We start from the raw sequence: 19,689 nt of genomic DNA, 5'->3' as shown, positions 1-19,689 counted from the left end.
GGGCTGCTTTTATGCATGGTCTGGTTAGAGCTGAGGGGGGAGAGGTGGAAGCTGCAGAAGGGCAGACATTGTGACAGCACTGGGCTAGACTGGCTTGAAGTGTTGTTTTTTTCTGGGAAACCCACTTAGCTCAAGGTCTTGCCACTACCCAAGGGAGGTTGCTTAACCTGTCCTCACTGGTGGGGTTGTTGAGCCTGAAGAAGAGAAGGATGCAGGGAGACCTTATAACTACCTTCCAGTACCTGAAGAGGGCTAGATGAGAGGTGAGGGAGGGACCTTTCCCAAGAGCTTGTTGTGACAGCATGGGGAGCAGTGGCTTTGAGCTGCAAGAGGGGAAATTTAGACTGGAGATTAGGAAGAAATTCTTTACAGTGAGGGAAGTGAGACACTGGCACAGGTTGCCCAGGGAGGTTGTGGATGTTCCCTCCCTGGAGGTGTCCAAGGCCAGGTTGGGGGAGCAGTGTGGTCGAGTGGGAGGTGTCTCTGCCCATGGCAGAGGGTTGGAACTAGGTGATCTTTAAAGTCTCTTTCAACCTAAACCATTCTGTGAATCATTACATGGCTGTGATTTTGGGCTTACCTAGCTGAGATTTGTCCAGCAGTGCAGCAGTCTTTAACGTTGTAGTTCAGCAGTGCTCTCATGTTAAATACAGAGAGCAGAATAATACCATCTGGCTTCAGAAACTTGGTTCACACCCAACTCAGAGTTCAAGCCAGTGCTGCACTGAGAATAGTCCATGCTAGTCTCCAAATGAAACATGAAATGAAGGTCATCTTGATTCCAGTAAGGAGTAGTCAATCTTTTATTGTAAGTGGTGTCTGGAAGTTTCAGGACTTAAGAAAAAGGTATTCCTCATCTGGAGAGGTGGTGACATGGAGTAACTAAACAGGGCCTATACTGTGAATGGGAAGAACAGGATTATTTTTTCTGGAATGCCTTTGCCAGTGAAGAAATGGCAACAGTAGTCAATGAGCATATGTTAGGGGTGGGAATGAAACCAAAAGTGTCTAATGCAGGATATGAGAAAGCTGCAGCGCTTAAGACTGTACAAGACCAAGCCGTGGAGCTGTGTGTTTTCTGGTGCACTTTGTGTTTTGAGGAGTCAAATTAGAAAGATTAATGCTTTTTACTCATTTGGATTTTGACATGGTAGCTGCAATCCAGTTAGACTCTCATTCTTGGATATTACAATTACACTTTATTACCAGACCATATCATATTTTAAATGGTAATCATTCCATTTATTGTAATCTTCAGAGCTCTTCACTCAAACTTAGTTCATTGAGCTACAGTTTCTTTTGAGAACACTGGATAGAAGAAATGCAGAAGGTTCCAGTCTTGTAATATCTATACTTAAACAGCTCCACCCTGCCTTTTTTTACATGAAATGGACAGTTTCACTCCTCAAATGTTAAAGCAGGAACCTTGTGTTCCATGATAATCTGTAATAATTATTTCCAAAGGCATTTTGGAGGTGTCTCAGGAGCACTTTCTATCCTGGCAGTCAGCTTGTATTTTCACTTCTGTAAATTAATGGATGCCTTAATGAGTCACTGGATGCATCTTATGAAAACATGTGGCTTAATTCAGGAGTGCTTTCAGCAATGCTGTATTAAAGCTTCATCTGGAGAAGTATCAAGTCAGTGTGGGGGTGTCAGGTAAGAAGCTGTAAGTTACTGAGCAATCTTCTCTACAGCTGGCAAAGCCTTTTTTTTTCCCCCTCCAACTTGGTTTCTACTGATTCCCAGAATTACAGAATTAGGTTGGAAAAGACCTTTGAGATCATTGAGTCCAACCTAGCACACAACACCATCTAATCAACTAAACCATGGCGCCAAATGCCACATCCAGTCACTTCCAGGGACTCCACCACCTCCCTGGGCAGCCCATTCCAATGCCAATCACTCTTCTTGCCAACAACTTCTTCCTAACATCCAGCCTAAACCTCCCCTGGTGCAGCTTGGGGCTGTGTCTCCTCATTCTGATTTCCTGAGTGCTCTTCTTAATAGCAGACGTAATGTTATTGTGAGTTTTCATTTCAGAGGCTCCAATACCTGTGTGCTGAATATCACCTGCTAAATGCTCTATTTTCTCATGTGTGATACAATTTATTGCTCTTACTGTTATCATTTTGCAGCTTCCTTATCAGCCTTTGATGGTAACTGCTTTCTCTCTATTGGTAGCTGCTTATCCTCAGTTCAGCATTTCATAGAATCACAGAATCAACCAGGTTGGAAGAGACCTCCAAGATCATCCAGTCAAACCTATCACCCAGCCTTATCCAATCGACTAGACCATGACACTAAGTGCCTCAGACAGGCTTTGCTTCAACACCTTCAGGGATGGTGCCTCCACCACCTCCCTGGGCAGCCCATTCCAATGCCAATCACTCTCTCTGCCAACAACTTCCTCCTAACATCCAGCCTAGACCTCCTCTGGCACAACTTGAGACTGTGTCCCCTTGTTCTGTTGCTGGTTGCTTGGAAGAAGAGACCAACTCCACTTGGCTACAGCCTCCCTTCAGGTGGTTGTAGACAGCAATGAGGTCTGCCCTGAGCCTCCTCTTCTGCAGGCTGCACACCCCCAGCTCCCTCAGCCTCTCCTCACAGGGCTGTGCTCCAGACCCCTCACCAGCTTTGTTGCCCTTCTCTGGACACATTCTGGTATCAGTATCTCAACATCTCTCTTGAATTGAGGAGCCCAGAACTGGACACAGTACTCAAGGTGTGGCCTGACCAGCCTTGAGTACAAGGGAGGAGTAACCTCCCTTGTCCTGCTGGCCACACTGTTCCTGATACAGATCAGGATGCCATTGGTACTGTCTTATTTCTGTTAGCACCTCTTAGATGCTTTTCTTTCTGTACGCATGCATGGTTGGGTGGGCAATGATTTGATTCTTCATTCCTTCTCCCATATAATTTTCACCTTCATTTCTTCTAATTTTAGTCTTTAAGGCTTTATGTAAAGTGCAGTGTCCAGTTGATATTGCAGAACTTGAGAATAATATTGGGCTTGCACTGTGTGTCCTCCTCCTTTTACAAATCATACTCACGTTAGTTGTGAGTTCTGTGTACAGGCACTGAGTGTGAGCAAGCATAAAATGCTCTGGAAAATTCAATGTCTCTATTGGGCAAAAGAAGCATTTTGCATTTCTCTGTTTGTCCTCCTCTGAAATGATAGCTTCAGTTCACTTTTCTTGTATTTATATCTGTTGCACTTGGTGCCATGGTTTAGTTAATTAGAAGATGTTAGGTGATAGGTTGGACTTGATGATCTCAAAGGTCTTTTTCACCTTGGTTAATTCTGTGATTCTCTGTTGTGGTGTTCCACTTAAATATTCTGGAAGGATAAAAGTTTCCCTCACAAATTTGTCCAAGAACTTACTTTAGTCATTGTTATTCATGTAGGTACAGTCAACAGCAGTATAGGTGACACTTTCTGAGTTACCACCTGGCCACGTTGTATTTCTGTCTGTCTTTGCTTATTTTTAAATGCATGCTGGCCCAGGAGGAGCAGTATTTGTCATCCTGTTCCTTCTTAAGCACCATATCTCCAGAGCCTAAACTTTTGTGTTCTCTTTGTCTGGATGCAAATGGGTCTGTGCAGTTTGCCTTGACAAAGTTACTGCATTTGAAGTAGCTACATGAAACATTAACCTGGGGCTGCAAGTAGTAACCTACTCTTTCATTTTCCAACTCTTTGGTTTATGAGCTGGAGAGAAACTTAAAGTAGAGACACATTTTTGTCAGCTAAGTAGTCCTTTAAAGCCTTTATTTTCATGTCTCCTTTTAAAAAGCACTGTGGTGTTTTCCAGCTTCCTGAATGGATTAAATGGGGAATTGTGATCTATATTGACCTGTATTGAGGAGTTGTATTTGGATGAGGTACATACAGCTTGGTAAAGATACAGACTATGAGGACTTAGATGCCCACAGAGGATAGTCTTAATTAGGACCAAAGCTCAAAAAAGCATTTTATCTGTGATGGAAACATCATTTGGTTGGATTTCACTGGGGATGAACTCCCTCAGCTTCACCTTATGAAGACAGTCAGGTTGGGCTTTCTGAGAAGAGACATTAATGCAGAGGAATCTGCATCTGGAGTCAGGGACAGTATTAATCCTGCGTCAGAGCAAGCAGATCCCAACACTTCACTGTATTTGTCTTCAAAGACCTGGTGACTCTTTGTCCCAGCTTGGTTGTCCAGAAACCTGGGTCTCAAACTGCCTCTTCACAACCAGCACATTCACTTTGCAAATTGATTTTTAGTAGTGAGTCAGCTCTTGTTTGCTTAATACTTCATCGAATCCTTGTGGCAGACAAGAAATTCCATATGGTCTCTAAAGTGAAAGTAAGTTTGGGGCTTCTGTGACTGAATAAACTTACACCAGAGGAGTACCTTTAGATTTGCTTGTAATGTAAAGTCACATTTCATTTGGGCTAAGGTAGATCTTGCAGTAGACAGGGTTTTGGCATTCAGTGTTTTCAGAGGCCGATGTCTTATAACAAAAGAGAAACCATTTAAGTGTAAAGGCTAAAGATTAATGGGGAAAAACTGGTTTCATTCATGTTGCTTCACCTCATTCATTGTTCTCTAAAGCAGTGTTCCCTGCTTGCTTCCTTCTTGTTTTAGCTGCAGATTATTCTTAGCACCAACAACTTGATCCACTCTTTTCTTTCTCCAGCATCGCCATGGCAACTAAAGAAAATATGACATCCCAGAGAGGGATGTTGAAGTCAATACAAAGCAAGATGAATACCTTGGCTAGTATCCTTTCCTAAAAATGTGTGTTGCCAGTGCAGAAGAGGAGGTGCAGTGCAATTTTTCACTCTGTCATTTGGGGATCAAAATGCTTTCTGCTCTCAGTGCTCTATAACCTGTATGGTACTGCCAGTAGTGACAAACAGACCGCTTTTAACCAGCCTCACTTGGTGATCTGACTGAAGCATCTCAGTGATGAGTGTGCTGAATAAGTTGCTTTTACTCAAATTTGAATGCTGCATATCAATCACTGTAGCTTAATTTTCAGGTAGACATCTGAAATGACATGACAGATTTTTTTATTCAAGTATAATTTCATTTTATTTCTTGCTGTTTGCTCTCAAGACTCTCTAGAGCTGAAGCCTGGCAGGCATTGCTGCTTCTTATTGTTTGCAGTTAAGTGTTGATGAGACCTGGGTATCTTCTTGTCCATCACAGTCTTGCAGATGTGAAGATTTTGGGTGGTTGGTTTCTTGTGGCTAAAGCAAGTGCCAGGCTGTCAAGTCATGCATGTTTGTAGTTTCTCCTCTTGCACCTTCCAATCTGCCATGGGGACCCAAAGAAGAGCATCATTTGATTAGAGAGATTAAATCCTGAAGAGATGTATCTTGGTAACCCATAAATCTCATTAGAGTTCTTAGCAACTGGCAAGAACAACAAACCAATATTCAATAAGCTTTAGCCTTGAAAGATTCTTGGTTCCAGAGACATGAAACTCTGAAACTTATCATCTCTTTGGCAATTGTGTTTTGTACATTAGAAGACAGATTTGCACCTGTATGAACAATCATAAAGGAGCTCTTCCCTGTGTGCTGTCCTTGGCACTGCATTGCCATGCAATGTGCACGATTTTCCCAGTCCAGTGCCTTTAGTTATTCCCTTCACCAGTAACAGAATTCCATTAAATAAATCCCACAGATGTTTTATGTAACTGCCCCATTTAGTATTTTCATTCTCATTTAAACACAATTATTTAAAGTAACTAAGCCTCACGTCCTGGAGATTAAAACTACATCAAAGGCTGGTAATTGAGGTGGTCAGGTGGGGAATTCTCTGTGGCTGTGAACCCTGAGCTGTTCTGTTCTCTCTTTTCCCGGCTGTCTGTCATTAGTGGAGTGCAGCTGCAATCTTGCTAACTATCCAGCAGGCTTTTTACTGCCTCTGCTTCCTCCAGCTTGGGAGTAGTTCTGTATTTCTTGCAGCATAGGGATTTCCACATACAGATTTCTGGGGCTTGTTAATGAACTTTACATTTTTGTTGATATGGCTTTGACTCAGACTCCTTCAAGATAGATTTCCAGCGGTGAACAACCTGATTCAAAGGATCAACCTACGGAAACGACGAGATTCCCTCATCCTGGGTGGTGTTATTGGCATCTGTACCATCTTACTGCTGCTGTATGCTTTTCATTGATGGTTGTTCTCCCATGGACTCTTCTAAACTCATCACCACCATCCCTTCCTCTCCAGCCAAGGAAAAGTGGGTGGGGGAAGCAACAGACTTCAGGCAGCCTGCTCCTCATGGCTGGGAGTGTCAGCATGATGTCTAGAGCTTACAATGGTAGCCTGTGACACTGGGCTTGGGGTGAAGCTGCAGTGTTTCTCCTTCCCTGCCATACACCTTCCTTTGGTTAACTTTTTGCAGGATTTGTTTGTTTCAGTTCCCTTTCTCGCTGCAAGGTAAGTGAACGTGGGACACTTACCAGAACCAAGGGCAGAGTTTTCTGTGCTCAGCGGTGCTGGGGAGATCTGTTGTTGGCTGGTAAGTGGGAAAAGATTGTTCTGCTTGCCTTGGGTGGAAACTCCAGGAAGCCAATTTCTCTTGTCGGCCGAGCACAGTGCTGAACACTTCTGCCCTGTGAAAAGAATATTGCAGCTTTCAACCATCAGGTTGCTTTACTTATTAAATACATATTCTGTAATCCTTTTGAACTCCGGGGTGAGTTACTACTTAATTCTGCATAACTTGTGCTGTGAAACCCAAGCTTCACACCAGTTCCTCCAAGTGAAACCTATATTGTCCAGTTCACTGTTTGCACAGAATATGAATTAATGACCCTCTGAGGAAGATCTGTAAAGCTTCTTGTGGCTTTAAGGGGACTCTCAAGGTCCCTCTTTGTCAAAAGGGAGCACAGTGTCCTAGCAGCTGTTTACGATAGGGTTCAGGCATCTGAAAAACGACCAAACATGAGTTTACCTAAAAGTGGTCTTTTGGGTGTAAATACTTTTGATTTTGGCTGGCATCATAAAGGTCTTTATAAAGACATGCTAAGCAGTTTGAAAAGTCTATATTGTAATTTAGATAAAGTTATTCTAATAGCATTAATATTTTTACACTGTAAGTAGGAGATAATCTAAACCTGTTGATTGGAAATGAGAACCGTGACGGTTTTACCTGAAGCAAATGTGTATGTGTGGACATAACTCCTCATAACAAAGAGCTGAAGGTATGAACAGTGCAACAAGTGTTACTTACCATTACCTGGGGGGCAAGAGAGAAGTTTTGTCCAGATGTGCAACACGAATTCAGTTGTGTTTGTGTCTAAACAAAGCAAAGGTCGATAACAGCTTTGCAGATTCACAAATTGCAAATTTTTCTCCTCTTTGAACAGTTCTTCTCCTTCTGTCATATCAGAACCCCATAAATTCCAGCCGAGGCACTGAAATGTCTTTAAAGAACTTGATCAACTCTCATTCCACAATCACTTTACAGTGCCCCCTAACAGATTTCCTGTATGCTGTTACTCACAAATGCCAGAGATCCTCCAGGGTTCTCTTCTGGAGCAAAACCTAACAGGATGGATGCTTTTTTTATTTACTGCTTTCTATAGTGTCTGTGAAGTAGCTGTCAGAGGGAGTAGAGACTTGTGCTTGTGTAGTGTGCAAACCCACACTGTCACACCTAAACTCTGTGTATGGATTTGAAGGCTTTATCTGCAGACTAATAACTTTGTGCTAAAGAATCGTCAAAGGCTTCTGATCAGTCATCTCCTCGTTGGGATCAGAAAGTGTTTGGGATTCATAGCTGTAAAACTGGGGGCTTGGATTTGAAATAAAAAGTGATTATTTGGTTGATTTGGGAATGTTCCTGCTTTGAAATGAAGCATTCATTAAAAGGACTTATGGAAAACCTCGATGGGTAAAGGAAGTTTATTAATGAATCTGTGTGTTGGGAGATCAAACCTCTTCTCCTCAGTGTTTTTTCTTTGCTTCCACCTCAAGGGACCTTGATCAGCAGTTGTGCTTCTGTTTAGGATTTGTAGGATTTGGTTGCTATACAGTCAGCAATATGAGATCTGCAGTACCATAAATACACTTCTTTAATCTTATAAACAGTCTTTTTACTGGACTTAATTGATTATTTGGTGCATATATTTAATCTTATTGTGTGAAAAAGCTGCTATGGAAAATATGTAGGATTATAATAAATATGTAAACATAACTAATTTTTTTCATGTTATGAAAATATTGCAGGGAACTGATCTATTTTAGTATAAGATAACAGAAGTCCTCTGAATTAGCTCTGACAAAGCTTTACTGGAAATGGTTTGAATGTTGGCAACCTCTCCATGTTTTGTTCATTGTCTTGGTTTAGAGACAAGAGTTCTGTGTTGTTAAATACTTTTAACCTTGTAGCCTTCCCTTCATCATCTTGTTATCCTCTGACAGCATGAGCAGGTTCTGTGTTGCTCTCTGAAGTGGTGTGCTTGTGTGAAGCTGAGGGAAGCCTTGCTAATTCTTCTGGAGATCTCTTAATGATGTGGACCTGTAGCTGGAGCTATGGGTTGTAAGATTAAACCCTTGGACCTCAGTGTTTAATCTCAAATCCCAGAATATGGGCTTGTATGTCTCCTGTTGCTAAATATGCTTCCTGTGTTTCCAATTCAATGTGGTTTCTCTTGCTCCAAGGGGAAAAAAATGTGGTTAAAGAATCCTCATTCCTGCAATTCCTGGCAAAGCTGCAGTTCTGTAACTTAACTAAATAGAACTGTGCTAAAAATGGATTGCTGAGCCATTGGTGTGCAATGGGAAAATCCATGATATTTCTACATGGCATATTGACATGCCCACCCCACCCAACAGAGGCACTTTGTGCTGGACACAGCAGCCCTTCCACCCTGCATTGGAGCATCGTGGAGTCTGTTGATAACTTTGGATACCATGCTTCACACAGTTGCAGTATTTTTACCCTTGCTCTTTAGACTAATTTTTGACCTGTTTGTCAGATCTTCAAGTGCTGCTTGCTAGATGAGAGGAGTGGCATTTGGGCAGCACCCAGCAGAGTGTGTGACATTCACGTGGCCACAGCCCTGACCCATCCCCAGCATTTTTTTCACAGGAGCAGACTGAGCAAGGGTGGAGGCAGGGCTTTGCCATCCATCCCCTGTGGCTCTGGGACCAAGCAGCAAGGTGCTTCAGGTAATCTGAGGGAAGCTCCCCCTCCCTGGGAAAGCAGAGCAGTCTTTTTCCAAACCAATACTGATTTCAGGAGCTGTGTGCTGTAAATTCTTGCTGGATTGATTACACTGAGTAATCAGAGTTTTTCAGGTGTAGTTGTAGAAGTCCTCTGAATAACTTTAAGATTGATATGCGAAGAAAGAGTCAGTTCCTTGCTAGGTGTTGAAAACAGAAGAGGAAAACTGGATCTTGAGGTGGTCTTGATAGCTTGTCCTACAGGGCTGCATCCTCTGAAGAGCTGTGCTCCTGAAGCTCCCACAAAGCAGCTGCCAGGGAGCAAAGGCTGGGCCACCACTTCTGATTGTCTGACTTATTTAGCCAGGACTATTTTAACTCTCTACAAGTAACAGCTTGTTCCCCAAGACCACTCAATGCTTAACATTTTCTTTCCCCCCCCACCTCCATCCCCAAAGCTTTAATTTGAAAGAGGAAGGAGAGATAACAGCTATGTTCTTTCTGAAAGAGAAAGTAATGCCTAAACTTCTTAGGGCAGCATCATCTTATGAAATCCCTCAGAGCACTCAATAGTCCTGTTTGGCAATGTGCAGTCCAGGAGACTACAGTGAGACAAACGTGAGCCATATTCTGGGTGACATCTACAAGTCCTTTTAGTGTCCTCTATCTCTCCTGTCAACTCAGTATTCAAAACCAGTGGTGATGCTTTGGGTTATGAATGTGTAAGCTGTTGTTGGTCTGTCTACTACTGAGTGAGGGAAGCAGTTTAGACACTCAAGACAAAAATCCAACCCCCTTTCTCACAAAATATCCCAGCCCAGACCCTTATCCATGAGTTTCTGATTGCACTTTCTGATTTTTTTTGTTTGCTTCTTGTATAGCTTCTGGAAACTTCTTTTATTGTACTGTAATTACTTTTGTTCTCACCTATTGTGCATTCTCTGTATGTATTGAAAAAACAAAAAAGCTTTGATATGTAATTTAATAATAAACTAGAATTCCAAGCAAGGTGCTTGGTTCTTTCCCCATGACAGTCTCTGCCTGCTGAAAATTCAGGGAAGATGCAGAGCAGATTGATCCTCTTCAGTTTGGGGCTGTCACCAAACATACAAATGAGTGTGTCTTCTGGTTCTGTTGCTAGTATCAGACGTGCTGGAGCATCTCCTGACCCAAAATGCTCTGTTTGGTGAGATGTTTGTTCCTCCTGCCTGCAGTTACAGACCTGGACTCCCTGTCTTCCGTTTCAAGCGCCTGTGTTGGAAGGATCTGAATAGAAGTGATGCCTTTTTTCCTCTTGCTGCTCTTGGGCAGATGGAACTGGGATGTTTTTTGTTAGAGGTAAGCTTTAAATGTTTTCTCTGTGTGTGTATATATATTTTCTGTGTATAAATATAAAACATATAAGTCCCAAATGCACCCCAAAACTGATGTTGACTTGAGCCTTCTCAGCATAAGGTGCCTCCCCCCTTTTTTTATTACACTTCTCGGTAGTTTGGTAGCATTTTCCCCCCTCCTCCCCCTTTCTACAGTCACAAGACAAACACCCAAAATAAGCTGATACTTTGAGTGTGGTAACAGCAATTGTTGAAGATCTCTCTGAAGTTCTGTCACATCCTGGTCTACCTCCATCCTCAGGTATTCAGGCAGCGTCGTCCCTGCAAGGCCCATCTGTGTCGGGTGGTTTGGCAGCTGGTGCTAAATCTTTCAGTGCCACTCAGATTTATTGTCTGCAGCGAGGCAGCGTGGCTGGCAGTGTGATACCTGCCTGCTTGCACAGGGCTGAGAGCGAAGAGACGTGGCTCTGTTCATTTCAGAGCTGTCGTGCTGTGCCTGTAATGCTCCTTTAAGGTGGAGATGGATTTCTGTCTCCTTAATGCGCCTGCTAAACATTCAGGACTGACCATATGCTTTCTCAGGGGAAAGCACTGGCGGTGTGCTTGGAGTTACAGAAGGAACTTCAAAACCTGTTTGGGAAATGGAGAGGCAATTGTGGCTGCAGCCAGTGGGAAGTGCAGTTTGCTTTTCCAGTTTGCAGCCCTGGTAATAAGTGGTGCATAAAATTCCATCTTCATTTGGATTAGAAAATAAATTATTAACGGAGCTGAATCCTTTTTTCCAACTCCCTGTACAGTCAATAATTTATAGTGGCACAGGCCTCGGATGTATATTTTTAACCTTCCCCCTCCCGGAGTGCTGCTGTTCTATTGCTACCTGCAGCCCTTCCCGGCGAGCGCGGGTGCGGGAGCTGTGCCTGCATTATGGATGAGCCCTGCTCGGCTCTGCCAGTCCTGGTGCAATTCCATGAGCAGGTCTCCTGCTGGAAGTTGAGCTCAGTGCTCCATTAGAAATTCATACAGAGGCAGGAGTGCCTTTGTTTGCTGCGTTTCCCTGAGCGTGGGGGCGGTTCCGCTGTGTGGACTTGGTTTCCTGCGGTGTTTTAATAGCAGATCTGGGGAGGGTGCTGTAGGTATTTACCCGCTCCTTCATCCAAACCGGGGGGCTTCAGGTACATCATCTGTGCTGCCACTGCCTGAGCCCCAGCGGCTGGGCTGTGCTCATTAAACACTCGCAGCCTGCTGTTCCCTTCATCTTACCCCTTCTCTGCCAGCCGTTTGAGGCCGTGCCTGGCAATGTGTGCCGCTGCTGCTCAGCCCTCGCTTCGTTTTCCCCTGCCTCTGCAGCCCTCCTTGCTCTTTGTTCTTAATGGGACCCTGAGGCTTTGCTAACCCAGTTTCGATGGCACTGCTAGTAAAGCCGGAGAAGTCTGCCTGGAATCAAAGCCCCTCTGCCTTTGAAACAGCACTTGCAGTGTTCTCATTGTGGTTGTTTTCCAACTGCCTTGCCGTCAGATGCCCTGGGAATCCTTTGTTGGTCAGTGGTGTCATTTTGAGAGGTCTCCTACACATGTGTCGGTTTAGGTCTTGCATCTTGGGCGGCTTTACCTTCCTTTGCTCACTGCACTGCCACTCACATTCTCATTCCTTCCTTCCTGGCAGTTAGACTTCCAAGAGACATTTCAAACACAAGGATTTATTTTTGGTCTCATCACTTTAATTTCTTTCAAAAATATCTGTCCATACTTTGAAGTCCAGAAAGGCTGTCCCAGGGTGCCTTGAAGCTTACCCATCAAAACCATACCTAGAGCTGAAATGTGACTGATAGCCGCTCTGGAGCAGGAGCACAGTGTGTTCTTCCACGCATGCTGCAAACAGGTTGCTTCGGTCCCTTCAGATGTTTTCTTTCTTCCCTTATCTTCCTTGCCCACACCTATTGGTCTGCTGCAAGGTTCTTGGAAGCGGAGACAATGTTCTTCCATCCTTTGTCTCTCTAAAAAGCGTGCTGAAAAGAGTGAGAAGCTGCTCCCGCAGGTTGCATTGCTTGCTGCTCCCGTGGAGCTGCCAGCTTGGTGGTGGAAACTTTCTTCAGATGTTTGCTGGTATTTGTGCCTGGATATATCATCTGCTACAGATCCCTCTGACTTCAGACCTATGCTGAGCTGGCTCCTTTCAGGGCAAAATGCTGCTGAAACGCAGCAGATTTGTAGAGGAACCTTTTCTTAAGGCTCTGCAGGATGCTGAGGGATGTTGCAGGTGTAAAAAGAAATGGGGAGTAGCCATGAAAGTGCTGATCAGGTCTCCCTGGGAAGTCTGGCCATCAGCACAGTAACAACCATTCCTTACTTTATAAAGGAACTGGACCATGCAAGGAGACTGGTGAGTACCTGTGTCGTGGTGCTGAGCAACTGGGAGATCCCATGAGTGTCCTTCACCTTCTAGCATAGGGGAGAGGCTGAACCCCGACTTGGACGTCTTCAGTCCCCTTTTGATGCAAGAGAAACACCCAAAAGGCCAAGTGCAGAAGGGGATATACAGGGATATTTCCCTGCCATGCTATAAATGGAGTTGCCTCTAGGTCAGGCATGTATCACCAGTGCTAAAATTACTTTAAAATATTACTGAGATGGGGAGGTTTGTGAGTCAGGTCTATAAAAGCAGGCACTGCTTATGCAAAGAAACAGCTTAGAAAGAGGCAGAAGGCAGGAAGACTCAGCCCATTCCTGATGGATGTGCCCTCTGGAGATAAACAAGGCTTTGTATTCAGGGAGCGAGCACACCTCCGTGTTGCTGGTGTGCCAGCCCTGCCCCTGCTTCCAAGCGGTGCAGGAAATTGATTCTCAAGCCTGCACTCTGGCTTTAGGTGAAGTGGGCTTTAAAGACCACCACAACAAACATTTGGGGGATAAGTTCATCTGTTCTTGTAGCACCTCAGGGTGCTTCAGCTTGAGTTGTGGTGTCCCTGGGAAGGGAAAGCAGGGGTGGGAGGGAGGCTGCTGTGGGGACTTGGGGGGTTCAGAGTTTTTTGTTTGTTCTGGTACATGCACCTGTTTGGGCTTGGAACCTCCAAGGCTTTTGGAGGCATCTGAGTCTTTGCTAGCAGAGCTTTGCTGGGAGCTTTGCTGTGTCAGATAGGCAGACATTGGCTGTCATGCACCACCTCCCAGCCTGCTCAGGCTTGACCACAGACACAGCTACATCCCAGGGGAGTGAATTTCTGTGCTTCCTGATGAGGAGATGCTGCTTTACTTAGCAGCTGAGTCTCTTCTGCAGGTTAATGTCCTTTGGAGGAGTTGTGCTTGACCTGGCCATGGTCTGGAAGCATTTGTCAGGAGAGGCTGAGCCAAGCCATTGGCTGGGCAGGGAGGGAAGAGGCTGTTCCACCCACAGCTGTTAACTTCTTCCTGGGGCTTCTACCTGCTGTATGCTCTGCAATCAAAAATCAGAGTAAAAACAAGACCTGAGCTTTAAAGATCTCAGGTCTTACCAACATCCCTTTAATTTGATTACAATTTGCTGTGTACCTGGGCCAGCCCTTTCAAACCAGCAATGAATTACAGTGCAGTGGGTGAGGTGCTGGGCTGTTTGTCTGCCCAAGTGGAATTGATGAAGGGATCCATTTGCATCAATCCTTGCTGGAAAGGAGTACAAAATAGAGGGTTTATGAAATTGGGCCTGAGACCAAAGGATTGGAAGCAAATGCTTTAGAATCTGCAGCCTATAATTAAACATTTCCAAGAGGCAGCGAGATGCAGCAAGCTCAGCAGAAGGAGGCATTTCACTGGGAAGACTTCCCCTCTTTGCTTTGGTTCCTGCTGTGTGTGCTATTAAAGCAAACAACTTTGGAAGCTGTGGGAGCATTGGCAGCTCTTGAGAGAGGACAGCAGCCAACCTTACAGCTAAGGGGGAAACAATGAGGGCCATCAGTCCTTTCTTTCTGTGGTTTGGGTTGGTTTTTTTTCTGGTCTTAGCAGTTAAACCAGGTGGCTTAGCTCAGGCAGAAATCCTCATTAGTCTTAAATGTTCTAGAGATTGCAGGGTGAGAGTTTCCTGAAGACCTCCAGGTCTTGTGAGGAGTGCTACAGGAAATGGTGAGACACTGGAACAGGTTGGCCAGGAAGGTCGTGGATGTCGCCTCCCTGGAGGTGTTCAGGGTCAGGTTGGATGAAGCCTTGAGTGACCTGGTCTAGTGGAAGGTGTCCCTGCCCATGGCAGTGGGGTTGGAACTGGAGGATCTTTAAGATCCTTTCCAGCCTAAACCATTCTATGAATTTATGACTTAGTCTGGTGAAGAGGATGTTGAGGGGAGACCTCATTGCTCTCTTACAATGCCCTGAAAAAAAGGTTGTAGGGAGGTGGGTGTTGGTCTCTTGTCCCTTGTAACAAGTGACAGAATGAGGGGAAATGGCCTCAGGTTGTACTGTGGCAGGTTTAGGTTGGGTATTAGGAAAAAATTGTTTACTGAAAGAGTGGTCAGGCGCTGGGAGAGGCTGCCCAGGGAGGTGGTGGAGTCACCATCCCTGGAGGCATTTGGAAAACATGCAGATGTGGCACTCTGAGACATGGTTTAGTAGGCATGGTGGTGTTGGGTTGGCAGTTGGACTCAATCTTAAAGGTCTTTTCCAACTCAGACAATTCTGTGATCATCTGAAGGACCTAGCAGTAGCCACCATGAAGGAAAGCTGCTCAGCCAGAGCAGTGCCCTGACCTGCTGGTGCAGCTCATACTTGCCAGACTCTCTTCTCTTCATCTGTATAAATCCTAACCACTGGTCCTTCTGATGTAAAAAATCCTTGTCTGGTAACAGAAAGAAAACAATTGGAGATGTGATAGAAACATCTGCCCTGTGCCATGGAGGATCAGAGGGACTTGTGATGAGCTATCTGGCTGAGTGGGTGTAGGACCTGTGTCTTCTTTGCTCTGTTTGCGGGTCAGCGATGCCAGCTGTGAACTAGAGGTGAGGTTCAGAGTTGTGCCATGAGAAGTTCTTCATCTGTAAAAGGAAGGCTGGTTCTGGGTAGGCAAGAAGGGAGGTGGAGACTTCAGGCACCTTCAGAATGTCAAACTCAATTTTTCCCTGCTCTTTTGTGGGAGACTACAAGGGATGTCTGGTGACCTTCAAGTTTCCAAGCAGACATCCACCATAGGCCCTGATTTTGCCCTTTTACTGCTGAGAACATGTCCTGTGAGTAGAGAGAACTTTGGGGTGCCATCTGTTTTTTTTTTGCCAGAGTTGAGTTACCAGCCCCTTGCACCCCGGCAGCCCAGAGTGAGCTGTGCCAGAGCCAGGCCTGTTTGTGTGCTGCTCCTCACAAGGTCTTGCTGCTGCAGTGCTGCAGCCCTCAGCTCTCCTGGTGTGGCTGCATGATGCTGTGGGGGCTGCAGCAGCCCAAGGCTCCAGCTCCAGCCTCTCACAGCTGACTCCCCAAGAGGCTGTGCATGGCTTTGAGGGTGCCCAAGCTGCAGCCCTTAGCTGCAGGGTGGTTCTTCAACAGCAGTCAGAGGTCAGGACCAGAGAGAAAATGGAGACATTTTCCCTGTGCTTTCAATGTGTAGCCAAAGTCTGGAGCAAAGTCATGGAAACCAGTTGAAGAACTGGGGACCAACTTTCTGCCCTTTACTTGAACCCCCAAGTTCATGTAAATTCATTAGTGAAGACAAACATTAAGAGGTGAGTGGAAAGCCTATGGTCTTTAAGAGAAAACATAGGCAACATGGAAATTGGATGTAAATCTCTTGCTGTTCCTTGGCCAATCTATTATGGATGAGCCCATCAGAGCAGTGTATTAATAAAACAAGAGGCTAAAGCACTTGGCACTCCCATCTCTTTAGTGAGACATCAGAGGAGAGCCTGGCAGATTCTGCCTTTGAAGTCTGCAGCTTGCCTCTGCCCAGCCACCTCGGTGACACAGTCAGGATGCTCCAAGGGGAATCTCACCACTGAAGGGTGATGTCTCCGTGGTGCAGGGGTTTTGAGGTGAGTAAAATCCTCGTCCTCCAGGACAAGCTCGTTGCACTGTCCTGCTCAGCCTTGTTGCCTGCTGAATTCTGTCAGCAATGCATGAAGCAGGCCAAAGGTGGCTTAAAGCAGCCTCAGACATCACGTGCTGAGATGCAGACTGCATCTGTTCCTCGAAAGCTCTCACCACCAGGACCACTCTGGCCCAGTCTTTTGTCATGCATGGGTACCACCAACCACAACCACAAGTTCCTTCTCTTTGCTGAGCAGTGAGAAGTAAGCTACGTAACATCTGTGTTATACTTCTCCACCAGGACAAAGAAAGGTGGATTTTGGGACCTTCATACATGTTGCTGAGTGCTGTTGGGCAGGCAAAGAGGATGCTGCTGGTGGTTGGCAGTGGCTTCCTGCAAAGCCTTAGTGTGACATGGGAGCTGCTGCAGGGCAGTGTGAACCTGAACCTTCCTGGCTGTGAGTGTTCATGGCTGGTGACTCTAGGAGATGGAGGTCTGAGTGTGACAGTGGATATCAGGATCCCTGAGTGCAGTCATGTGGCAAGAGAAGGGTGTTTAGGAGCTGGAACCAGCAGATCTGGTTGGACATGAGGAGGAAGTTGTTGAGCATGAGAGTGGTGAGAGCCTGGCATGGGTTGCCCAGGGAGGTGGTTGAGGCCCCATCCCTGGAGGTGTTTAAGGCCAGGCTGGATGAGGCTGTGGTCAGGCTGATCTAGGGTACGGTGCCACTGCCCATGGCAGGGGGATTTGAACTAGATGATCCTTGTGGTCCCTTCCAACCCTGACTGATTCTGTGGTTTGCAGATTTCAAAGCAGTGGGGCATGGAGACACCAAAGCAACGTGGCTCATGTGTTGAAAACGCCCTGGTGAGCTGCAGGGCCAGACGGGCTGGGCGAGAAGGTATGGGACAAGGGAGGGCTGAGCTGGCTGCTGTGTGCTGGAGGCTGCAGAGCAGTTTGCTCTCACTGGGAGCTGTTTGGGCAGTGATGAACCAGCATGGTGCTGCCTGAACCGCAGGAAACCTCGGGGCCAGAGCCAATGCTGAGAAAAGCTCTGGCTTACAGGGCTGGGCTTTGTGCTGTGGGCAGCAGCAGATCTAGGAGAACTAATTAATTACTGTTCCTTTGGTCATTTTCTGAGGATAACAGATGGGTTTTTCCTGACTTCACAAACATTTCATCTTCATCCTTCTCTGCCTCTGAGTACCTGGGGAGGTTCCTACTGTTTTTCTCCCCTCCAGAAAAAAAGGTAAATCTTGGAGCTTGCATCTTTAAGACAGGAAGAGAGGTATGTGCCAGGAGAGTGTCTGAAAACAACAGGCAGAGCAGAGCTTTGCTGCATCACATCAGAGGCTGAGGGGTTTGGGACTGGACTGCAGAGCTGATCTGGAACAGTTTGTTCACCTTCCTGCCTCATCAGCGTGGGCAGATCCATTCCCTAAACATGACCACAGCAAGGCAACCAGCTCGGCCTGTGTCATGGCTGCTGAGTTACCATCCTGTGGGCTCCCTTGGGGAAGCAGAGCTCTGGACCTCCCAGCTTCTGTGGTTGGTGCTCGTTAGTGTCTCTGGCTGTTCAGGTGGGGAGCAGCCTGCCTCTGGCTTGCAGGGAAGCCTTGGAGGGAAGCTCATCAGCGGGACGTGCTCTGGGCAGGACCATTAAGTCTGTTGCTGAATCATGCTGTGGGCTGCCAACGTTGCAGAGAATGTACAGCTTTCTTTCTCCATCTTTGCCATGGATAGAAGTGGAATTGCTGTGTCTGGTCCCAGCTCTGGGGTCATCAAGCTTCATTTTTGATCCCTGGTGGTGGCTCCTGCAGAGGGAAGGAGTCATCCTCAGGAGGCTGCAGGACTGGGTTACTTCCAGTAAGTCCTACCCTGAGCTGAAGTCTGGACCGCTTTGAGTGTATGGCTGCAGGGAGCTGTGTAAGACAACTAATCCATCTCAGACTTGGCAGATCTGCTCTCCTGGCTGAGCTGGGCTGGAGGCTGTGTTGCTGCTCATTCCCAGAGGATGCCAGAGACACGCAGTCAGAGGAGGGTGTTAAGATTCATCTGAATGAAGGTGTTGTGCAACTGATCTTCAACACAGACCAATAGTCTGAACTGACTGGTGAGCCCTTGCGCAGAAACAAGCTCTGGTTGTGACCCGAGGTGCAGGTTGCACACAGCCAGCAGCCTTCCACTGTTACTGGATGAAAAAACTCCTCCTGGGAAAAGGAGTGAAGCCCACAGTCCTGGTAATGGCTGAACTTTCAGGCCTTGGCCAAAGAAACCTTAGGCAGGACTTTTTAGCTGGGAGCAGCCTGTGTTTGGGCTTTTTGATATTCCTATTCAGCTATGAAATCTGTGGTTTGGATCAATAGTTCTGATTTATGAGCAGATCTGGAATTTGTTCTCTTCTACTTGGTTGTGCACCATAATACTGAACTGCAGCAGCACTTCCCAGTGGCTGCTTTCCCATTCCATCCTTGTGCAAGCAAAGAGAATTCCTCCTCTTTCCCTGGCCATGCTGGCTGGAGACCTCCCACAGGAGCCGTGCTTCCCGAGAAGCTCAGTGCCGCTTGCCTCTGCAGCACAAGGCTGATCTCTCTGGGCCTCTCTCTGATCTGACTTGTGCTGTTTTCTCCTGCCTTTTGCTCATGTGTATTGATTGTCCAGTTTGGGGCCTCTCACTACAAGAAGGACATTGAGCTACTGGAGCACATCCAGAGAAGGGCAGCAAAGCTGCTGAAGGGTCTGGAGACTGTTTACTCTGGAGAAAAAGAAGCTGAGGGGAGACCTTTTGTCTCTCTGCAACTCCCTGAAAGGAGGTTGGAGCTAGATGGCTGTTGCTCCCTTCAGGTAACAAGTGACAGAATGAGAGAGAATGACCTCAAGTTGCACCTGTCTGAATTTCTTTACTGAAAGAGTGGTCAGGCATTGGAAGCAGCTGCCCAGGGAGGCAGTGGAGTCACCATCCCTGGAGGTGTTCAAAAACCTGTGGACATGGCACTCTGGGCTATGGCTTAACCACCAGAGTGGTGTTAGGTTGATGCTTCAGCTTGATGGCCTTAAAAGGTCTTTGCCCAACCAAAATGATCCTGCAGTTTGCAACCCACTGCACCCAAAATACTGATCTGGTTGCTCCTGGAGTGTGAAGAAATAGTTAAAAGGAGTAGCTTGGATTTTTTTTCCCCTGTCTGAAACAGAAGAAACAAGTTCAGC

General features: G+C 46.1%; 1 protein-coding gene across 4 annotated transcripts in view; it reads left to right on the top strand.

Moving 5' to 3' along the window:
* GOSR1 (golgi SNAP receptor complex member 1) overlaps positions 1-10,594 on the top strand; it is a 41,322-nt gene extending 30,728 nt beyond the window's left edge. For 2 of the 4 annotated variants that reach the window (XM_064166112.1, XM_064166111.1), the window contains exons 8-9: positions 4,686-4,768; positions 6,052-7,892. In XM_064166112.1, coding sequence (XP_064022182.1) covers positions 4,686-4,768; positions 6,052-6,176 — 208 coding nt within the window. In that variant the 3' untranslated portion in view covers positions 6,177-7,892. Of the gene's footprint in view, positions 1-4,685; positions 4,769-6,040; positions 7,893-10,389 lie in introns of those variants that run through there. The other 2 variants (XM_064166114.1, XM_064166113.1) reach the window with 2 other exon arrangements.
* Positions 10,595-19,689: the final 9,095 nt, after the last annotated feature.

This window comes from Pogoniulus pusillus, chromosome 27, assembly GCF_015220805.1.
Source record: "Pogoniulus pusillus isolate bPogPus1 chromosome 27, bPogPus1.pri, whole genome shotgun sequence".
NCBI classification, from domain to species: domain Eukaryota; kingdom Metazoa; phylum Chordata; class Aves; order Piciformes; family Lybiidae; genus Pogoniulus; species Pogoniulus pusillus.
Note: the sequence above shows the minus strand (reverse complement) of the source record. Positions and strands in the feature narration are given on the sequence as shown.